The sequence below is a fragment of the Dermacentor albipictus genome, unplaced genomic scaffold, assembly GCF_038994185.2.
Source record: "Dermacentor albipictus isolate Rhodes 1998 colony unplaced genomic scaffold, USDA_Dalb.pri_finalv2 scaffold_15, whole genome shotgun sequence".
In the NCBI taxonomy this organism is placed as follows: domain Eukaryota; kingdom Metazoa; phylum Arthropoda; class Arachnida; order Ixodida; family Ixodidae; genus Dermacentor; species Dermacentor albipictus.
Window position 1 is genome coordinate 10,305,849 of NW_027225569.1, and position 20,357 is coordinate 10,326,205.

Here is a 20,357-nt window from a genome sequence, read left to right on the forward strand (position 1 = left end):
AAACATATCCTGGATCTCATCCTAACAACCCATCCTGAGCTCTCAGACATCCACGTCTTGGAAGAAATAAGTGACCACAAAGCTGTGCACTGTTCTCTTCTATTTCCACGGACCGACAAAACAAAAACCAAAATGCTTATCTACAACTACGCACATGCGGATGTTGAAAAAATGAACCTGTTGCTGGAAATTTTCACAAATAACTTTCAGGCCAATTTTCATAACCCTACGACAAATGAAAATTGGAAGTTGTTTCGTGACAAACTCAAAGAAATTAAGATTCCTGCGTGCCAAAACGAATGATAAGCCCACGTGCTAACGATCCTTGGTTTACCACAGATGTCAACAGGGCACTAAATAGGAAAAAAAGAGCATTTAGGAAAGCGGTTCGATCAAAAGAACCTACAGACTCGGAAAACAACAAAAGCATTTCTAAAATAGCTGAAAAACAAATTTCTGAAGCTAAAAACAAATATTTTCATTTTACACTTCTTACTTTGATAAAAACGGCCCCTAAGAAATTTTGGAACACTGTTAATCCTAAAAGCGCTAGTACGGTTGCTGTTCTTTTGGGTGTACACGGCAGCACCCTACCTATAGAACATTGTGCAGAACAATTCAATAGCCACTCCTCACAAGTTTAACGGATGAAGTGCCCATTTACGATCCACTGCTGCTTCCTGAGGCCGATATCCAGATTCCCTTTTCACCCATTCACATATCCACGCTTGGCGCGGCTTGTGCAATTGAACGCCTACCTCACCACACTTGCCCAGGACCCGATGGTATCAACTAGAAACTGTTAAAAATTACCTGCCAACACACAGCCTTCCTGCTATCTCTCATTTTCTAACAGTCACTCGATACGACATCTGTGCCAGAAGATTGGAGTTTCGCTTATGCAATCCCGGTATTTAAGTCTAGAGACAGATCCGTTCCTAGCAATTACAGGCCAATTTCACTGACCTCGATATCTTGCAAGGTACTCGAATACCTATTATACAGTAACATTATGACTAACCTTAACCAGAACAACTTGCTTCATAACAACCAACATAGCTTCCACAAACATTTATCGTTTCAGACACAGTTATTTGTGTTAATAACGGACCTTCAAGCAATGGACTCTTCCATCTACGTTGACTCCATCTTTATTGATTTCTCTAAAGGGTTTGATCGCGTGCCTCATAACCGCCTGATGAGAAAGGGGATCGACGCACTACGCAGTGGATCAACGCATTTCTAACAAACCGCTTTCAGTCAGTTAAGATAGGGAACTTCATATCAAAACGTGCAGGTGTTGCTTCAGGAGTAAGTACCCCAGGGTTAGGTGCTGGGTCTACTGTTTTTCTTAATTTATATTGCTACGGAATAGTATTACCGATGACGAAGAGGCGAGCAGTACGAAGACGACGACAACGATTGGAGGCTAGCGCGGGCTGTTGCCTCTTGGCCAAGTGCGGCGTATTACGTTGTAAATATACTTAAATAATAATAATATTTGGGGTTTTACGTGCCAAAACCACTTTCTGATTATGAGGCACGCCGTAGTGGAGGACTCCGGAAATTTTGACCACCTGGGGTTCTTTAACGTGCACCTAAATCTAAGCACTGTAAATATACTTGTATATAGCTTTTCATTTGCGTCTTCTTATGTAACATATCTGGTGGAGGTGGACGTTCCCTGTACCTCGTCACGGAGCTTCGCAGTGGACGGTACGTCGAGCCTAGCTTTGCGTCTTCGGGACGCAATGGGTAGCCGTCGCAACTGATTACGCCACCCGATACGCTATCACGCGGGCTCTCCCTACCAGTTGCGCCACTGACGTCGCGGACTTTCTCTTGCGTGACATTATCTTACTTCATGGCGCCCCGCGACAGCTGCTCACTGACCGTGGTCGTAACTTCCTCTCGAAAGTTATCGCCGACATTGTACGTTCCTGATCCACTCAACACAAGCTGACTACCTCATACCATCCTCAAACCAATGGCCTGACAGAGCGGTTAAACCGTACTCTTACCGATATGCTGTCAAAGTACGTTTCCAAGGACCACCGCGACTGGGACAATGCCCTTCCTTACGTCACATTCGCTTATAATTCTTCCCGGCACGACACCGCCGGATTTTCTCCCTTTTATCTGCTCTACGGTCGCGAACCGACCTTGCCCCTTGACACGGCACTTCCTCCTGCTTCGATCTCAACAAGCGAGTATGCGCGCGACGCCATCGCTCTCGCCGACCATGCACGCCAGCTTGCCCGTGCTCGACTGACGGACTCGCAAACCACTCAGCAGCGTCAGTACAACGCCCGCCACCGTGACGTACAGTTTTCGCCTGGTGCGCTCGTGCTCCTCTGGTCGCCCTCCCGTCTTCTTATGTAACAATATTATTGATATCACGTCGAACATAACATCAACAACACAATTATTTTCAGACTACTGCCTAATTTATCGAGTAATATCGAACCCTTGCGACATCATTGCTCTCAAGACTGATTTTGATAAGCTAACTCATTGGTGCGGCAGGTGACAAATGGTAATTAACGCAGATAAAACTAAACATCTCAAGTTTACTTCCGCTTCTAACACAAGTCGTAATGCCTACACAGTTAATAATAATATCATTGAAACTGCAGCGTCGGTAAAATACCTCGGTGGTAATTTTAGCTCTAATTTATCCTGGAGCACTGATATTGAACTGATTACTATCAAAGCCTTAAAAAAACTTGGTCTTCTTAAACACCGACTACACCAAGCCGATCAGGACACAAAACATCACGCATTCAACCTGCTAATCAGTCCTGCGATAGAATATACGTCAGTGTTCTGTAACCCTCATTATACCTACCTTATTAACATGTTAGAATCTATACAAAACAAGGCTGCTCGATTCATCCTTTCCCGTTACTCTCGGTATCAAAGTGTAACAGCACTGAAATTATCGCTCCATCTCCCACCTCTGGTCATGCGCAGAAAATTCAGCCGTTTATCCTTTTTCCATACTCTCTACCACAGCAACACACCACTTGCAAGTTCACATCTTCTCCCGGTACCGCACACATCGGCTCGTGTAGATCATATGAAGAAGACTAAACCAATTTTCGCTCGGACAGAACTAAACAAATACTCACCTTTGGTCCTGGCTATTGAAGAGCGGAATCCGCTTCATTCTAACACTGCGGCTATCGCTGGAACATCATCATTTCAAACAGCTCTTTGATCATAATTAGAAAATTCGAATGTATAATGATATGCGTTTTTTTTTTCTGAAGGTGCGATTTTTGTTTTATTTTGTGGGATTTCCTACATGTGCATTTCTTCAGCACCTGTTCCTAGCCATTTTCCCCCCCTAATAACTTGTACCTTGCTTCTTAACTTGTTCATGCCCGCATCGGGCCTTTAGGGTATTAAAATAAAAAAATAAAATAAATAGGTAGCCGGCGGAAAGTGCATTAAGCACCCTAACTATGCTAGCGCATTAGAAAGTACCATGTCATCATCATCATTTTGGCAAAGTGCTGACCGAACGACTCTCCCTCTAGTGAAGATCAGCGCAACGAACTTGCCTTCTGGACAAATACACCGTTTGAACAATGCACAGCTGTACGAAAGCAACGGGCCAAGTTGTCTATTTGCATGCTCATGACGAAAGTTGGCGTAAAGAGGCTAGATATCTACGTAGACACTGAAAGAGCGTGAATTTCTCAAAGACTGTTATTCGCACTAAATATAATATCTCTGCCTTCGTCAACGTCTTCACAAAAGAGAATTCTTATTGCAATTGCGGCCAGCAGCGCCTCATCACGCGCGGCTCGTGATTGCCGGCTCCATTCTCTTCTGTAACGGATCTTCGTCTCGATGATCTACGCTCTCTGCGTCCCTTGCCGAACTGACAGCTAAACCTAGCAGCATTCTGACGATCATGGGTAAGTGCGCTGTTGATGTTTGACCGTGATCGGGACGCCACCGAGTTCTGCTGACTGCTCGAAGGGTTCACTCTTTGGAAAACCAACTGGCGTCTGCCGACTGTTGTAAAACTCGGGAGGCCAGGTATTGTAGCTGCTTTGTTGCAAGTTCAATTAGTTATTCCAAGCAGTGGCCAGAACTGAAGGCTGTGACGGCGAAGATTTATGGGTATATCATCCCCACATGTTGGCGCGTTGTGATCGCGGTGTCATGGCGCATGGCGACGTCACGCACATTTGTCGAAACCGTCACTAGAGGCGCACGACATCCAAGACACATGTCAAGAAGCGAGACGACAGCAGCAGCGCGTTTGCAGCTTCCATCTTACTGGGACGATGGGGGTGGCAGCGAGAGCTAAATTATTGTTTCGTAATACGGCATCCATTTGTCATGTTAAACTTCTGTAAGGGTATTGATGCACCCATTTTCGTGCTGGCTTTGCTAGGGTCATTTTGAATAAACCTGCAATCCGTATTTCGCTCCAATCTTCATGCATTGTGTGCGTAATGCATAAGGTACAAGCGCGGCCACTGCTAGCAGGAACAAGAGAGCCCGTATAATAGATTTCCTGGGCTTTTCGCCAATCGCGCTGGTTACTCCTGCGCCGCAAGGCTTCATGAGGCGCCGGTTGTGGGGCATTCTGCGCAGCGATGCCAAGGGCTTCGTGCTCCCACTAACAGTGGCCGCACCTGTATTTTTCCCGCATGGCTGAGTGTATTACTGTATGTAAACGGAATTGTACTGATGTTTTATTTATTTTTGTTGTTTTCTGCACTGCCGTGTGTCAGTATGTAAATGGGGTTGGTTATCTTAGTCAAGCCACTGTGGCTTTCATTCCTGACCCGTCGTATCAAACAAAAAAATTAATCAGCCCATTCACTCCGAAGGATGAGCAGCTAAGCTTTGTTGTCATTTACCTCAATCGGCGCCTCTATATTTATATAGTTATTATTATTATTATTATTATTATTATTATTATTATTATTATTATTATTATTATTATTCAGAGGACTATTCCACAGGGTACTGCGAAACTACATGTGTGGTAGGTCACAGATAGTAATGGGTGACAAGGAAACCGTCAGTAGCAAGCAATGGCTTACAGCCGGTGTTCCCCAGGGCTCAATCTTATCACCTCTTTTATTTAACATATTCGTAAACGATCTTCCCCTAGTAATTTCTAAAGGCACTATCTATCAATATGCTGACGATACGGTCATATTAACAAAGCATATAAATTATGAAAAGGCTGTGGGCGCCCTGCAAAATACAATACACAGTGTAATGCACTGGTTTGCGAAAAATTGTATTAATGTAAATATCAGGAAGACCCAGTTAATTTGTTTTAGAAATCCCTTAAAGACCACAGCAATAAACATTCCAGTATTCTTGCATGACCAGCACTGCATTTCATGTACATGTACCCCTGTTCAGTATGTAGACTCTGTGAAATATCTGGGATTATTTATTGATAGCAGCATGTCGTGGCATCATCATCTGGCATATCTGTGTGGCAAACTTAGGAGTGTCGCTTGGTTGCTTTTTAATATAAAGGGTTTCACGCCATTATCGGTAAAGAAAACCATAGTGCATGCACTCGCATACAGCATCTTGCGATACGGAATCACCGTTTTCGCCTTCTGCGCATTGAGATGGCAGACGAGAATTGACAGCTTACTAAAAAATATATTGAAAAGTGTTGCCTATGGCTGCGGCCAGATGTCATGTGACAATTTATTTTCCGCATTAGGTTTTCCTTCATTTCAGTCATTATTTAAACAAACTGTTGTTCTTCGTCATTTCTGGAACGACCAATTCAGAGAGAAATATGTAGCTCCTCGACTTTTGAGGGACAACATCCGTTTCAATGTTCCTCGTTCGTCAACTCGGTATGGCGAGGCACGGCGATGCGTCTATGTGCCCAAAATCTTTAATGATCTACCGGACGAAATTTTCTCCGTTCAGTCAAAAAAGATTTTAAAGAAGATGTCATCTTCCATTTGAGTTTTCTTTTATGTATTGGTATGTGTTTATTTGAAGTAATTTGGTTGTATTAACCTGTATATCTTTATGAGCTTACAAAAATGTTCATTACGTTGCCATAACTTGTCTTCAAGTTTTAGTTTTTTGTTCTATGTAAGCATAAAAAACATGTTTACTATGTTAGACTACCATGTATCAAATTTTCTGTTTTTCATCTATATAAGCGTGAAAATATGTTCCTGCTACATTTATTAACATGTATTTAATTTCCATTTTGTTTGCACAATGTTTTGTCGGCATAAGGTTACGCATGTATGTACATACATTGACCTCATCGCTGTTGCCGGCACTGCCGGGCCTAGTCACACAAGCCATTTAGGCTTCGACAGGCCCGCTTACTATGTATTTTTTCTTGTGGTGCATAAATAAATATATTATTATTATTATTATTATTATTATTATTATTATTATTATTATTATTATTATTATTGTTATTATTATTATTATTATGTCAGCTAGGCGACTATGACGTAACCATAGTCCCAAGCCGCACACGCATTCTGCCGCATGGCATAGAGAATGGCGCTTACGAAGCTTTGCAAGGGCGGTGCAGTATTAGAAGGTTAATGGAAAGATGTTTATTTCGCCTAACTTGAGGGCGTGATTTCTTTTAGACGGAATCATGTACATAAGTTTTGAAGAATTACAGAGGCTTGCTCGAATCGAATTTAGTGCAGCTGCCGAATTTGCCATTGCTATCGCGCAAGAGTATTTCTGAAATTACTTCTGTACATGCTAAACAAATTATTTAGGAAATATTTTGCAATCATTGCTTTAGCCTGAACGGTAATTTGCGCTATAGCTCAGCACATTGCGCGAAATTTTCGTGATACCACTGTTTTGGGAATATGCCAATGACTATGCTAAGATGCACTCACGTTGAATATTCTCTGGAATACAGGGTTGCCCAAGTGCTAGTTGGAGAAGCCGCTTTGGGAGCCCATTTCCGTCGCATCACGGGTACTTGCATACTTTTCCATATGAGGGACACGAAATGCGATACAGGCCGCCACCTTAATGCGAAAGCAATGTATGCCTCATTACACGAAAAATCCGTCGGCGTCTACGTGACCGAGCGATGGTGCGAAAAATGGCCGATGGCGCAAAGAGTAAGAACACGTCAAAAAATGCTCCGATTGCCGTCCAATTTGTCACAGAGGTTCATGTAAACAAAGTAAGTTAATGGCACTAAAAATAAAGTCCATTACATTTCAGTCGGGGTGGGAATGGAGCCCGGGCCTCTGAGGTGCGCGACGAGCACGCTTGCCCGACGCCACGGCGGCTCCACGGTTCTGATTGGCTAAATGTGCGGCCTAGTGCGCGCGTCACTGCACACGGCGCATTGCAGGCATCTGGATGACTAAACTTCTGGCTTAGTAAGCGCGTGGCGCTACGTCGTGACCCTATTGCAAAGACCAGCGTCTTCCAGTGTGGAACCAGGGCGTTTTCCGGCACTGGGTACGACTGGGTACGCTGGCGCTCGCTGCGACTCGCTGGGACACCAGTGACAACGCTGGCTAAGAGGTGGGTCACACTGGAAGAGACGCTGGTTCCAGTGCCGTGACGCTGGGGTGCACTGGTTTGTGCTGTACAGGCGCTGGTTCTCCCTGCAGTTCGTCTGCCGGCGTGGCGTATAGGTAAAGTGTATAAGCGTAAAGTGTAAAGTGTATAAGCGTATAAAATAAAAGCACTTCCCTTAAGGGACTTTAGTGTTTTCGCATTGCGACACGTAAGCAGTCTGCCGAATTTGTTTTCCAGGTTTCAATAACACGCATTTTTGCCTATTAGCGAAGCCCAGCGAAAACACTTGAGACTTATTAAAATTGCTGAAGGTAGTTTTTCACTGGTGAACACTAACTCCGGTTCTTGCATAATTATTGATTCTTCTCCATGGGCTTAAATGGTAAAGAATTTCTCATATCGCAACGCTACGCAGTTTTTGAGAGCGCTGTTGTTGAGTAACATAACTGTACTTCAATTAAAAAATGTTGTGCATATTGCAACTTTCTTAATGCATCTTGCCCTGACTTTTGGAAAACGCAGAGATGAGCGACGTGTCTGCTGTCGAAGCTTCCACAGGTAAGAAGTTCTTTTGAGCGTGTATAGGCACAGTTTTACTTATTTTCCGTAGTTTAACATCCCGAAGATAACGAAAGAACTATGAGAAAAGCCATTGCGTATGACTGCGCATCATTTTGGCCGGCCGCTAATGATACACTCAATAAAAAATATTTGAGGCTGTCATAGTGAATTTTCTGCAAAACCCAGAAAAGCCACTGCTAGCGTGACAAGATGCTCGGTAAACCATAAACGACGCAGAAACAAGATACGGGCAGCGAAGCTGCTTCGAACTTCAAAACGGAGCCAAAGATCGAACTTAGCCAATTTCCCAAGCATTCACATCGGCAGAACGGCCCGAATTCGGAGAAAATACATTGAAATCCGTGACGTCATACATACGCACTGGCACTAGGACTTTGACACGAATATTTTCTTCTAGTAATTGACCCATTATTGTCAAATTACCGGAAATACGGTTTTTCAAAGAATACCTTATAAGTATAACATGATTAATCGCTCATCTTTAATGTCCCTCAGGCGGTCGTTAAAAGCAGTGTGCAAGAAAGTGGTTAATCCGCCCTATCGAGATGCGGCAGCCTTCGCTGAGAATGAAAACCCCGTCTTCGTTTAAAACAGCAAGAAGCAATAGCCACTGAGTTAAAGTGATGGGCTGAACTTCAATGCTAAAACTCACAGGATAGCTTGGTACAGATTTACAATAGTCAGGGAATAAGTATTCGAAACGGTGCTCATACAGAACGCTGCTCGAAATTATTCGTCATATGATCTCCATAAGTGTGGGACATGTCACGCGCGAGTTGCCTGGCACCCTCACTCGGCGGGCTGTGTAACACAGAGCAGCGTACCTGAATGAGCATTGTAAATGATAATTTCTTGCCATAAAACACAGTATACGTAGTGTATATCTATAAAGAAAAAAAACGGAAGACACTTTGTCGAGACTAAAGTGTGAGATGGCGGAAACCTGACACCATTGCCGATGACGCTGGAGGCAGACGCCACGGAGGCACACACCTCGTACACTGTTATGTGAATGTTTGTTTGTTTATTAAATGCCTGCAACGTTGTTCTGGACGAAGTGTCTCTTAAAGTAGTCTGTGGCGGCCTGGAACTGCTGCAGCACCGTTTGCGGATCAGGAGGAGACGCGTCTTCCATGGCGGTGTCGGGGTGTAGTTTGCCATCCGCATCACCCACTTCACTCTATTGACTTGTACTTGCACGGCTTGGCGCGGCAAGGTGGCGGTCACGGCGCTTCCGAGCTTCATTTGCCTCGGTACTCGGAGATGCAGTGAGTCGCTTCAAACGCATTGCCTCTCTTGCGTGTGTGTAGTGACTTTTGAAGGAGAGGAAAAGAGAAGTGCAGTGCCGTAACTGTCTCTCAGAGGAGGATATCTCAACAGCACTGCACAGGGAAAGGGGGTGGGCAGAAATAGATCAGGGAGAGAAGGAAAAGAAGGCGGAAAAAAATAACAAGATGGGTGAAGAAGTAATGCAAGGCTCACAGCCGCGCTCTCAGCTGCGTGTCACAGCAAAGTCAAGTAGGGCAGGAAGCACTTTCTTGACAATGGAAGGGTGGGCTGGCGGAAAGAAAAGTGCTCCCTCCGAGTCGCAGGGCAGTCCCACACCGCGGTATGATTCAAATTGCGCAGTGCGCTCAACATCGAAAGCCGGGCAGCTGAGCAGAAGGTGCTCAAGCGTCTCCTCCTCGCCGCAATCCAAGCACGCAGGGCTGCTTCTTCCGTTCAGTCTGTGCATTCTGGCGGCCGTGTTGTAGCAGCCGACGCGCAGCCGAAGGAGAAACGTGCTGTCCCAGCGGGAGAGACCCGCGCGGGGGAGGAGGCGAGGGGACGTAGCTGCAGCAACGTGCGGATCCGGATGCTGCGCGCGGAGGATGCGCAGTATCGCCGTCTTGGCCACGTCGAAACGGGTGACAGAGCTGGTGAGGGGGAAGCGAGTCGAGAGAGCTTGCTTCGCGAGGGCGTCGGCCGCTTCGTTCCCGGGCAGGCCGATGTGCGCGGGGACCTACTGCAATGCCAAATCGCAGCCATGATTTACGAGATTGCGCACTTTTGATCCCACGCGCTGCACAAGCGGAAGACCGGCGTAGTCCTTCCTCAGCATGCAAAGAGCCGCACGCGAGTCCGACAGTATCAGGGCAGACGATACACCGCAATGCTGAAGAAGTAGGTCAACCGCGAGGTCAATCGCCGCGAGTTCATCGACTGTCGACGAGGCAGGAAAACGAAGGCGGCACTGTCGAGACGCAGAAATGTCCGCTGCCGTGCACGTGGCAGCGGCGGAACCTTCACTGGACATGGATCCGTCAGTGTACACTAGGAGTCGGTCGCGTAGATGTTCGAAGATCAATGCAGCCGTCTCCTGTTGCATGGCACACAGTGCTGTTTATCGCTTGCTCTTGACGCCCGGGACGGTGATGTTTACGTCTAGGAGCGCGGACGCTGGCGGCGAAGGCGGCAGGGGGAGGAGTTGAGGCAAAGAGGCGATGCGAGTGCTGAACTCGGTGGCACGCTGGCCCATGCCCGAGCCCTCGAAGGTGTGGAGGCGCCACACGAGACGCTGACCCTATGGCGACCGTTGCAGACGCTCGATGTGGTGAAGCGCTTGTTTCCGCGCGCGAAGTGATGGCGGCCAGTTTCCCGCTTAGGCGAGAGTTGCCCCCACTTGCGAGATGCGGGGAAGCGCGTACATTTGGCGAACTGCGGTGCGGTGCTCGAGGTCGACGGCCTTCCAGTTGGCTGCACTGGCGTTGGTGAGTGGGAGCGCGTAGAGCACTAGCGACGTTGCGATCGAGTTGTAAACTCGGACCGCAAGATGCGGTGTGCAGACGCGGCCTCGGGCGAGCAGGGAGCGTGCGGCGCCTGCGACTTTCCTGGAGTCCCTGCAGAGTTGTGTGGTGGCCGCGTTAAAGTTGAGGCGGCAGTCGATGTGGAGGCCGAGGTATCGGACTTTTCTATGCCACGGGAAGGGGGCTTCCGCGTAACGAGAGAGTTGGCACTTCGAAGCGTGCACGGCTCGCACGGGGGTGAATTAGTAGCGCCTCGGTTTTTGACGCCGAGAGCTGAAGCCCTATGCTGCCGAGATATTCGTCCACGGCGTTGATCGCCGACTGAAGTGATTGACGCACTTGGTAGCCATGGCCCGTGGGCCCGCAAGCGAAAAAGAGCGATGTGATCAGCGTAAATTGCCACACGGACTTCGAAGGCTGTCAGCTTCGGGATGAAATCAGGGAGCCTTGCCAGCGCCAAGTTGAAGAGGAAAGGGCTGAGGACACTGCCTTGAGGAACACCAGAGGTCACGCTACGGGGGGTGCTGAGCGCATCACCCAGGCGCACTCTGACGTTCGGTCGTTAAGAAAGGCCGAGACATAGTCCAGTAGGCGGCCGGTGATACGCAGCTCGCGAAGCGCTTGAGTGATGGTACCGTGCGGGAGGCCGTCGAACGCGCGTTCCACATCGAGCAGCATCAGGTATCCGGCTTCGTGGCGGCTTGCCGCGTCCTCGAGCGTAGCGACAACGTCCGCGATGGAATCAGCTGCCGAGCGCAGTCGACGGAAGCCGCTTTGTTCAGGGGCAAAGGTGTCTAGGGCGGAGGCAATCTATTCAAGGCGGTACAAAGCCGTGGACTCCATTGTTTTGCCGGGTACCGAGGTTAGCGATACTGGGCGATAGGAGTGATGTTCGAGGCTGGTTTGTCGCGCTTGAGAATGGGAACGATGATCACCTCTTTCCAGTCGGCAGGAATGATGCCGCTGCGCCAGACCGAGTTCAAGACCTCGAGAAGTGACGGAAGGTGAGCTGCGTCAATGTTCCTCAGGACTTGTTGATGAGTAACGCCGTCGGAACCGAGAGCGGAGCGACGTTTGCGTCTTTTCAAGACAATGCGCAACTCGCTGAGCTTGAACTCAGCAGAACACAGCACTTCTACATGCTCCAGAATTGCGCTCGTTGGGAAGCAGCGCATAGGAGCGAGGCGTTCATCCATGTTGTGTGGCGGAAGTTCGACGGCGGCTGTGACAGGGCACACAGAAGGCGGAGCGAACGTATCCGCGAAGAGTTCGGCTAATTGCTCGGCACTCAAGCCCCGGGCCACTGCGATGGAGAGTTCAGGGCGGCGGGGGATCTTGGGACTAAGTAGGGCGGCGAGAATGCGCCAGGGGCGTGCTTTGTCGCGAGTGTCCTCCGAGGAGAGGCAGAGACTCTGCCAGCTCTGGTTGCGACGCTGCCTGGCATGACGACGGCACGCGGCATCAAGGCGGTTGTAAAGTGTCCAGTGCTCCACCTTGTCGCTTTTGATGGCGCGGCGTTAAGCGCGTCGGCGTGCGGCGCGTAAGTTCAGAAGTTTGATGCCGGGCGCCGGCGTTCCAGCGGGCACCGTACACGACTTGGTCGCGGCGACAACGCACCTCGAAATGTGAGTGAGGAAGTCGGTGTTCGCCGGAGGGGGTGTGGCACAGACCGTCCTGAACAGAGATCACACGGTGATGCGATAGGTACAGGTGCGGTCGCGGCTCAGACCGAGCGGGTCAAGCGAGATCGGATAATGATCCGACCCCTGAGTGTCAGGGCTGCGTACCCACTCATAGTGGCACCGTTCGCTAACCAGCGATAAGTCTATCACACTCCCGCGCACCTTCCAACGCACGAAAGTGGGACTGCCGGTGTTGATGATCAACAGACCAAAGGAGTGGATTGAGTTCAGCAGGTTCCTGCCATTAGGCTCACAGCGGCTGCTGCCCCATGCCATGTGGTGAGGGTTAAAGTCGCCGCACACAACACAGTCACCGTTGATGGGCGCGGTAAGGCTCTTCACGAAAGACGTATCCCATCGCTGCACGAGTTGCACGTACATGCTGGCGACACAAGTGTCGGCCCCCCCAACGCGCACAGTCACAGCCGCACACTCTACGGAGGTGGGAACGATGCCGGCCACACGAACGACGGCTTGGGCAAGGCGCGCACGGACGCGCGGGAGCGACCGGGTGGGTACAGCGGATCACAGTACTGCACGTTGGCGCAAGTTCGTAACTCGCAGGTGGTCGCACTGTGATATCCCACGAATCCCAAAAGGTTGCACTCCCCGTCGCGCGTGTATGTCTCTTGAAACGCGAGCACGTCGTACTCGTGCAGAAGTAGGTGTTCGGGCAGTTCGGCGTGTCGTCGGCGCAGCGAGCGCACGTTCCATTGCAGGATGCGCGGCCGACATTTGGCTGGGCGACTAGTCATGGTGATTGTGTCGTTGTTGACATGCCACTGCCTGCAGGCAGATGGCCTGGAGCGGATGGTCAGCTAGCAGCATGGTGCTGACTGCTTGCATGGTGAGCAGCAGGTTTTCTAGCAGCTGATCCACAGTAGTTTGGGCGGGTGGAGCAGCAGTATCCTGCGTCTGTTGGCGTTGAGAGGCAAGAGGGGCTGGTACCGGTTGCCTGGGTGCAGGGCTGGGGCATTTCAGGACGCTCGCATAGGACCGCGCCGAAGATGAGGATGACTGCTGCGGCTGCTTCTCCTCCCGGACTGCTGCCCTGACAGCACGCCTCGACAACGCCGAGGTGGAGGAAGCCATGATGGTGGCCACCTCCCGTTCTTCCTGCCATTTGGGGCAGGCGGGAGTGTCGGCCCTATGAGAACCCCCGCAGTTCCTGCAGCGGACTTTCTGGCAGGAGGCGCCCTCCGCATGGCTCTTGCCGCATGAGATGCAGTCGGTCGGCCATCTGCAGGACTCCAGCACGTGCCCGAAGCGGCCGCACTGCCGACAATGCACCGGACGGGGCCTGGCAGGCCTCACCCTGAACCCGAGCTTGAAGAGGCGCACGTGTTCAGGGGGGACCGGTCCCACGAATCGGATGGTGATGGTGCTCTCCTCCCTCGTTGCAGACAGCATGGGAACGCTCGACTCGATGGCTCCCAGCAGGTCTGTGTCCGCGGGTAACCTGACTACCCCGTGCAGGAAGCCGGTGTTCTTGCTGCGCTCGGCTGGCAGTCGGGCAGTCACTGGGATTCCGTGCAGCTCAGTGACTGCCAGCAGCTCCTCCAGGCACACCTGGAGGAGCTGCTGGTGGTAGTATCGGCTGCCATGATGTTGCGTTTATGGTTAACGCGAACCACTGCAACACCGGGCCGCGAAGAGAGAGTTGCAGCGAGTGAGAGGCGCGGTGCTCCTCGGAAGGTTCCACCGGGCGCCGAGGGACGGAAGAGCACCGTAACGACGACCGCAGGGTCAAGCGGTAGTGCAGCAGTCTCCAGGGCTCGTGCACGCCGCCGGTCCCTCTTTGACTGCACCAGCGTGAAGTCGTACGTGGTGGACTCGCGGGCGGATGGTGTCGCTCTCTATACTGCGGTTGTAAGCACGCTGGGAGTGACCAGGGTAGCGGGTGGGCGCCGCGAGTCGTCCGTTGCCCCGGGAGACGAACGGGAAACATGGGCAGGCATGGGCGCAGGAGGCGAATGTAGACTCGGTGGGATGTCGAGACGGCGCTCGCTCGTTTTGGAGAGCCTCCGTCTTGGGCGGCAGGCGGAGAGGAGGTGGCGGCTGTATCGCCCGAGTGTGGGGAAATGGCGCTGCCGTGGTCCGGTTGCTACGCGTGGCAACTGGCTGCCGTGTGCTGCTCCGGGCTGTGGGGAGAGCTCGATGGCTGCTGACGTCGCCCGGTTGGCTTCTCGTCCTCGCCCTCCGTCTCGCGGGCGCGTTTCCGGGAGCTGGACATATCCATGTCGTGATCCTCGTCGTCGGAGGGGAGGGGGTGCGGGACCGAAGCATGGGGCCCCTGTACTGGGGGGCCGTTCTTGAGAGGCTTCGAAGCGGTAGTAGGCAGGGGGGGATCCACAGGGACATCGATGGTGGCGACCCGTTGACTGCACCACTTGCACAGCATACGAGTGGCACGAAGGTCCAGGTCCTCCCTTGCCCAGAGTTCGTCGAGGGATGCAGGGCAGAATGTCACCAGGCTCAAACTGGCATGGCGACGGTGGCGAACGCGTGGCGGGCGCTCTCCTGGCGAAGCGAAAACCATCTTGGCCCGAGATTTCAGAGCGGCAGGCAGCCGTTTGCGTTCAGCGGCTCCCGCACGTTGCGTGTTGGGAAGCACTGGTTTGGCGAGACGAGGCATTCTGCCCACACGATACCGCAAAGCAAACTGCCGCCACCGCCGCCGCTACAGCACACGCAAGCAGACGCTCGCCACGCGCGCCTCGCGACAGTGACGTCAGGCCACAGAGTGCCCAATCGGGAGGCTACGTCAAGCGCCTGACGACAGTGATGTCAGGGCGCAGCGTCAAATACACGGCCACCACGCGTGCCCATGTGATGAGTCGTCCCGCGCGGCGCCGAACCACCACGACACCCGCACTTGACGACAGTGACTTCACGCACGCGAGCCAATGAGGAGGCGCGCACCTGTGCCTGGCGGCAGTGACGTAACGACCCAGAGGAGACCAATCAGGAGACCGCAAAGCTGTGACAGTTTATGCTAACGGCAAATGACCCTGACAATGAGCCATTAAAGGCTTCCCCCTAAATATGGATGAAAGTGACCCATTTGGGAAACATCGGCGGCAAATTTCAACTATGTGACGGATGAAGCTCTCGGTTTCTGGGCAGTTTGTTCATTTCAATGTTCGACCCATTTAGGTAGACGACTGCCCGTGCATGTACACCCGCCAAGAAAAGGGTACGGCCCACAGCGTCCCATAAAAACTGAATTACTTCGCAATTACTATGCACAAACTAAGATTGACGGGGTCATTGGAAAGTGCGCAAATATCATGTTTGAACTGCATTCCGCACTTACAAGTTACATTCGCAGGCAGAGGAGAAAGCCGGCTTTATCGCGAAGTCCCTATACACGCGGACAATTTTATGCGGCTATGAATTAGGCTAAGCTACGGAGGCAAAGCGCACACACGCGAGAGACCTTCTGAAAACAGTCCTGCGTTCTACTCCAGGTTCGCTTGTGCTGGGGAATACAAAACAAACACATTAATAGCAACAGTTAAATAACACAGAACACACCAATGAGTGTAAAAGTTTACTTATTTTGAGGTTTTTCCCTACCGCGTCTGGCGAAACGCGAACCCGTCGAACGCGGAAGCGGCGTCGGTTCAGCGTCTGTTCCGCCCAACGAAAAGCACTGTCAAACGCTGCCGTACTACTTGGCGCCGTAACACATGTGCAACAGCCACGCGCCCGTAGCTTTGCCTTCATAGCCGCAGAAAGTTGTTCGTGGGTACAGTCCGTATAATTTTGCTCACGGGTGTACGGGAATGCGCTCACGAGACTTCACCTGCATGAGTACGTTCAAGAATCCTGTGAAGTAAAAAAGACCATAAATCTGAAGTTGCGCTCTCTGCCCTAATTGAAGTGTGATCCACTGTACTTAAGGAGACAGCAAAATGACTCAGACTTTCGTATGAAATTATACATTTTGTCAATTACCGGTATTCTGTTATCTCATCATTCGCAATCCTATGTCCCCACAAACCGTTTATACACACAGGAACACTTCCTAAATCGCAACCACGGTGCTTTATGTAGAAAGCCTTCATTATAGTTTGTTTATCTACAGTAATGCTGATGCCCACCTAAAATATAAAAATTTGATAAGTGTGGTACGTCATTTGTTTCAGTGAAATCGGAGACGTCATCAAGTAAGCATATATATTGAACTGTCATACAAACTTCTCTTTCTATACAGTTTGAAAGCTGTATAACATGAATGAGGCTATTTATTTCCAGACGTGGCCGCGTAAGTATGAGGGTCTCTGCATCTAATTGGAATCTTTTTTGCCGATAGCATCATAGATATGTCATGATTGTGCCCTTATTTAGTGGTCACCGGATACCCTATAGCGTAATAGGCATATGTACTGATTATACTAATGTGGCAGTTCTTGTGAGGAATACAATTCTACCTATTCTATGCGTGTGTATTTAGTTGGAAGAATTAAGGAAAAAAAACACGGCGGCTATCCTTAAAACATAAACGATTACATATTTACCGACTTAATTATTGTGTCTGCAAAACACGTGGATCCTACGTTAGCACAGTCTGCCCGCTCAGATGTATTCGCAGACGAGGGAGACGTCGCTGTCAGCCGAATATCATAATGTCCATGTGCAGAATTAAATTGGCTCAATCTTTCCGCTGTTAATATTGCGAGACAGAAGATTATAATTTGTATAGTCACGTCTGCTTAGCAGGTATACTAAGACTAGCACGAAACACGCGACACCGCCTTGTTTGTATCGGTATTTCTCGTTTACTCGTACACTATCTTTCCTGGATTTAAACCACTTGATGACAGTAAAGCGGTTGTTCTGTCCTTAATTGTCCTTGTCTGCGTGTTTATCTTTGCGACGGAAAAATGCATCCTTTCCACGCAAAGCAGCCCACAGCGCTACCATTATTCGCAGAAATTAAAGCTGACGAGATGACTACCGAGCAATGATTTGAAGCGCCCCACGTTATTAGTGATTTCCTCTGAAGAAATAAACCACGGGGTCAACCAAATGTATAAGGCATGGTCTCATTCAGCAGCACATACGCTCCTCTGTTCAAAGATGCTTCGGCCTAACCTACGCCTACCATTCCAACCAGTTGAAATTTTGCGGTTGTCTCTGTCAACCCTCAGTCCTCATTCCAAGCGGTCCGCTAGTAACATTGCGCATAAACCATGAGTCCACGTACAGGAGCGCATGTGCTGCAATTTTTTCGTAGCTTTCTGCGGATGGCCTCAGCACGTCTTGCCAACACCGCAAGACACCCTTCCTGGTCACTTCTCCTTATCCGTATTGCACCTTCGGTGTGCAGGATTTCATTCTGCAAGTTCAAGATTCGCTCCAGGCCTTTAGATAAAGCATGAAATGCTTTTAGGTCACGTCGCCGGTGACTTTCAAGTGACGTTTAGCCAAAAGCTACAGCCGTTATCTGGGCACTACAAAGAGAACACCTGGGCAAGTTGCGAGAACAAAACGAGATCATGCAGGTAACCAGTAAAAACAAAAAAATGCGTTCTGTGGCCCCAACCCTTTGTAGAAGACCACGTTGCATACGCTAGTTACTGCCAGAACAAGTCATGAAAATATTGATTCACAGTTCATCCTCATGTTTGGTCACAATATCACATAAGTTGTAACTTGAAACACGCTGAAGTTTTATTTCTCATTTCCAATGGGGGGGGGGGACGCTGAAAAGGCAGATAGAGGGAACCATACACTTCGTTGCCATCTTTTGTTGCTGAGCGCTGAACCCAGCGGTCCGTGAGTTCTGCGGCGCGGGCTTTGCGTTGCCTCGAGAGATGGCACCGCGCTGCGTGACGCCTCCTTCGGGCGCTTGTACCCGCCGCGGTGGCTTGGCAGGTATGGCATTGCGCTGCTCATCACGAGGTCGGAGGGTCAAATTCCGGCCGCGGTGGCCGCATTTTGAAGGAGGCTAAAAAAAAAAAATGCCTGTGTCCCGTGCATTGTGGGCGCGTTAAATATCCCGTGGTGGTCAAAATTATTCCCGAGTTCCCCACTACGGCGTGTCTCATAATCAAATCGTGTTTTCGGCACATAAAACCCCAGAATTCAATTCTTTCTTCTACTATCTCGGCAGCGTACTCTGTCTCCTTCGCGTCTTTCGCTGCCTGTCGTGCGCCCTTCGGCCGTTCTTTTTTTTTTCTAGCTGGGCGGCGTCCACATGAAAACAGTGCGTAGTATGGCGTGGTAATCTGTGGCGTGGTGGGGTGTGCCGTTGCAAGCGAGAACTATACCCATTTAAAGATTATGGCTTGTATAATTTGCAACCAATCTGCTTTGCCGGCTGCCATTTCATGCTTACTGCATTTCATCTGCTCTCAATTTTGCGAGAGCCAGCAATTTTTTTTCAGTACACAGCATGGAAGCTTGCCAATGAGCGTAATGCAAAGATGGCGTTCTTTACTGAACCAATTAGATAAATGTTTTCGCGCGTAGCGCTGCTTCTGTTCTTCTGCAATTTCACTGCACGGTCGCCATTTTATGGCCCAGATTGACCAACATAGAACCTTTGAGCTCTTGCTTCAGCTTCAGTTTATTCAGGCTATTCGCTAGTGTAAATCGTGAAACTTAGCACCACACAAACGCGGACAAAGATAGATATACAAGGACCAGCGCTTTAAAAGAACAGGTTTTATTTTTCTGAAACAGGAGGCTTGAGTACCCTAAGGAATTGCGAAAAGCATATCAGGATTTCATTTAGGACGCACATAGCGATCACATGAATTGTGTGGTAATTTATATATAAGAGGAAAATAGCAAGAATTTTTTATTTTACTTAGTAATGGATAGGTAACTCACAGAGGTTTCTTTTTTGCTGCGAAATGCAGCATGTAGGTGTGAAATGTTTGGGTAGCGCCAAATTTAATGATGCATGAATTCCATCTAGGCCTGCTCGCAGTGATGCCTAGGTTTACTTTGTGGCGCAAAATTCATTTCTTCAAAAGGTACAGAAGAAAGGAAGACAGTGAAGCGCCAAACTACCAACTGTCCCGAGAAATCCTTTTGGAATATCTTGCAGTGATGCCTCAGCAGTCTATGTTGATAATGGAATATGCAGGAGGAAGTCCTAGAGCATAAAGCTGTATGGTGTGCTCCTGCCCTTAAAAGTGTATTACACAGAAAAGCAGTAGAGAAATAAATAAAAGCTTACAGTAGACACTATAGAAAGAGCAACAAAAACTGTAAGCTAAATATGATAGAGGTCGGAGACTAGGCAAGTCGATAAAAGACATGAAATAATGGCTACACTCATAAGCGGGGAAATGGCAAGAACAAGTAGAAAATACCGCACCGTATATCACGGGTTAGCTATTTATCATAAAAGAAAATATTACTTGTTTAAAGACAGGTAAAGATGGAGACAACCTAATATCTACCCGTCGTGGTTGCTCAGTGGTTATGGTTTTGGGCTGCTGAGCACGAGATCGTGGGATTGAATCCTGGCCACGGCGGCCGCATCTCGATGGTGGCGAAACGCGAAAACTACCGTGTACGTAGATTTAGGGGCACGTTAAAGAACCCCAGGGGGTCCAAATTTCCGGAGTCCCCCTCTACGGCGTGCCTCATAATCAGAAAGTAGTATGGGCACCTACAACGGCATAAAAAAAAAACTAACACCTAACGGCAGGGTATTCCAGAATGATAACGCTGGAAAGTATGCCGTAAGTTCCTATAATCCGTAATAGCAGATTGTTATGAACAAAGAATCTGGCATAATTTTATGCTAACGAGA

General features: G+C 49.4%; 1 protein-coding gene across 1 annotated transcript in view; it reads left to right on the forward strand.

The window, feature by feature from the left end:
- Positions 1-3,821: 3,821 nt before the first annotated feature.
- LOC135914138 (uncharacterized) overlaps positions 3,822-20,357 on the forward strand; it is a 191,044-nt gene continuing 174,508 nt past the window's right edge. Inside the window, exon 1 of the mRNA XM_070528941.1 lies at positions 3,822-3,926. Within this exon, the coding sequence (XP_070385042.1) occupies positions 3,923-3,926 (4 nt within the window). The 5' untranslated portion in view covers positions 3,822-3,922. The remainder of the gene's footprint in view (positions 3,927-20,357) is intronic.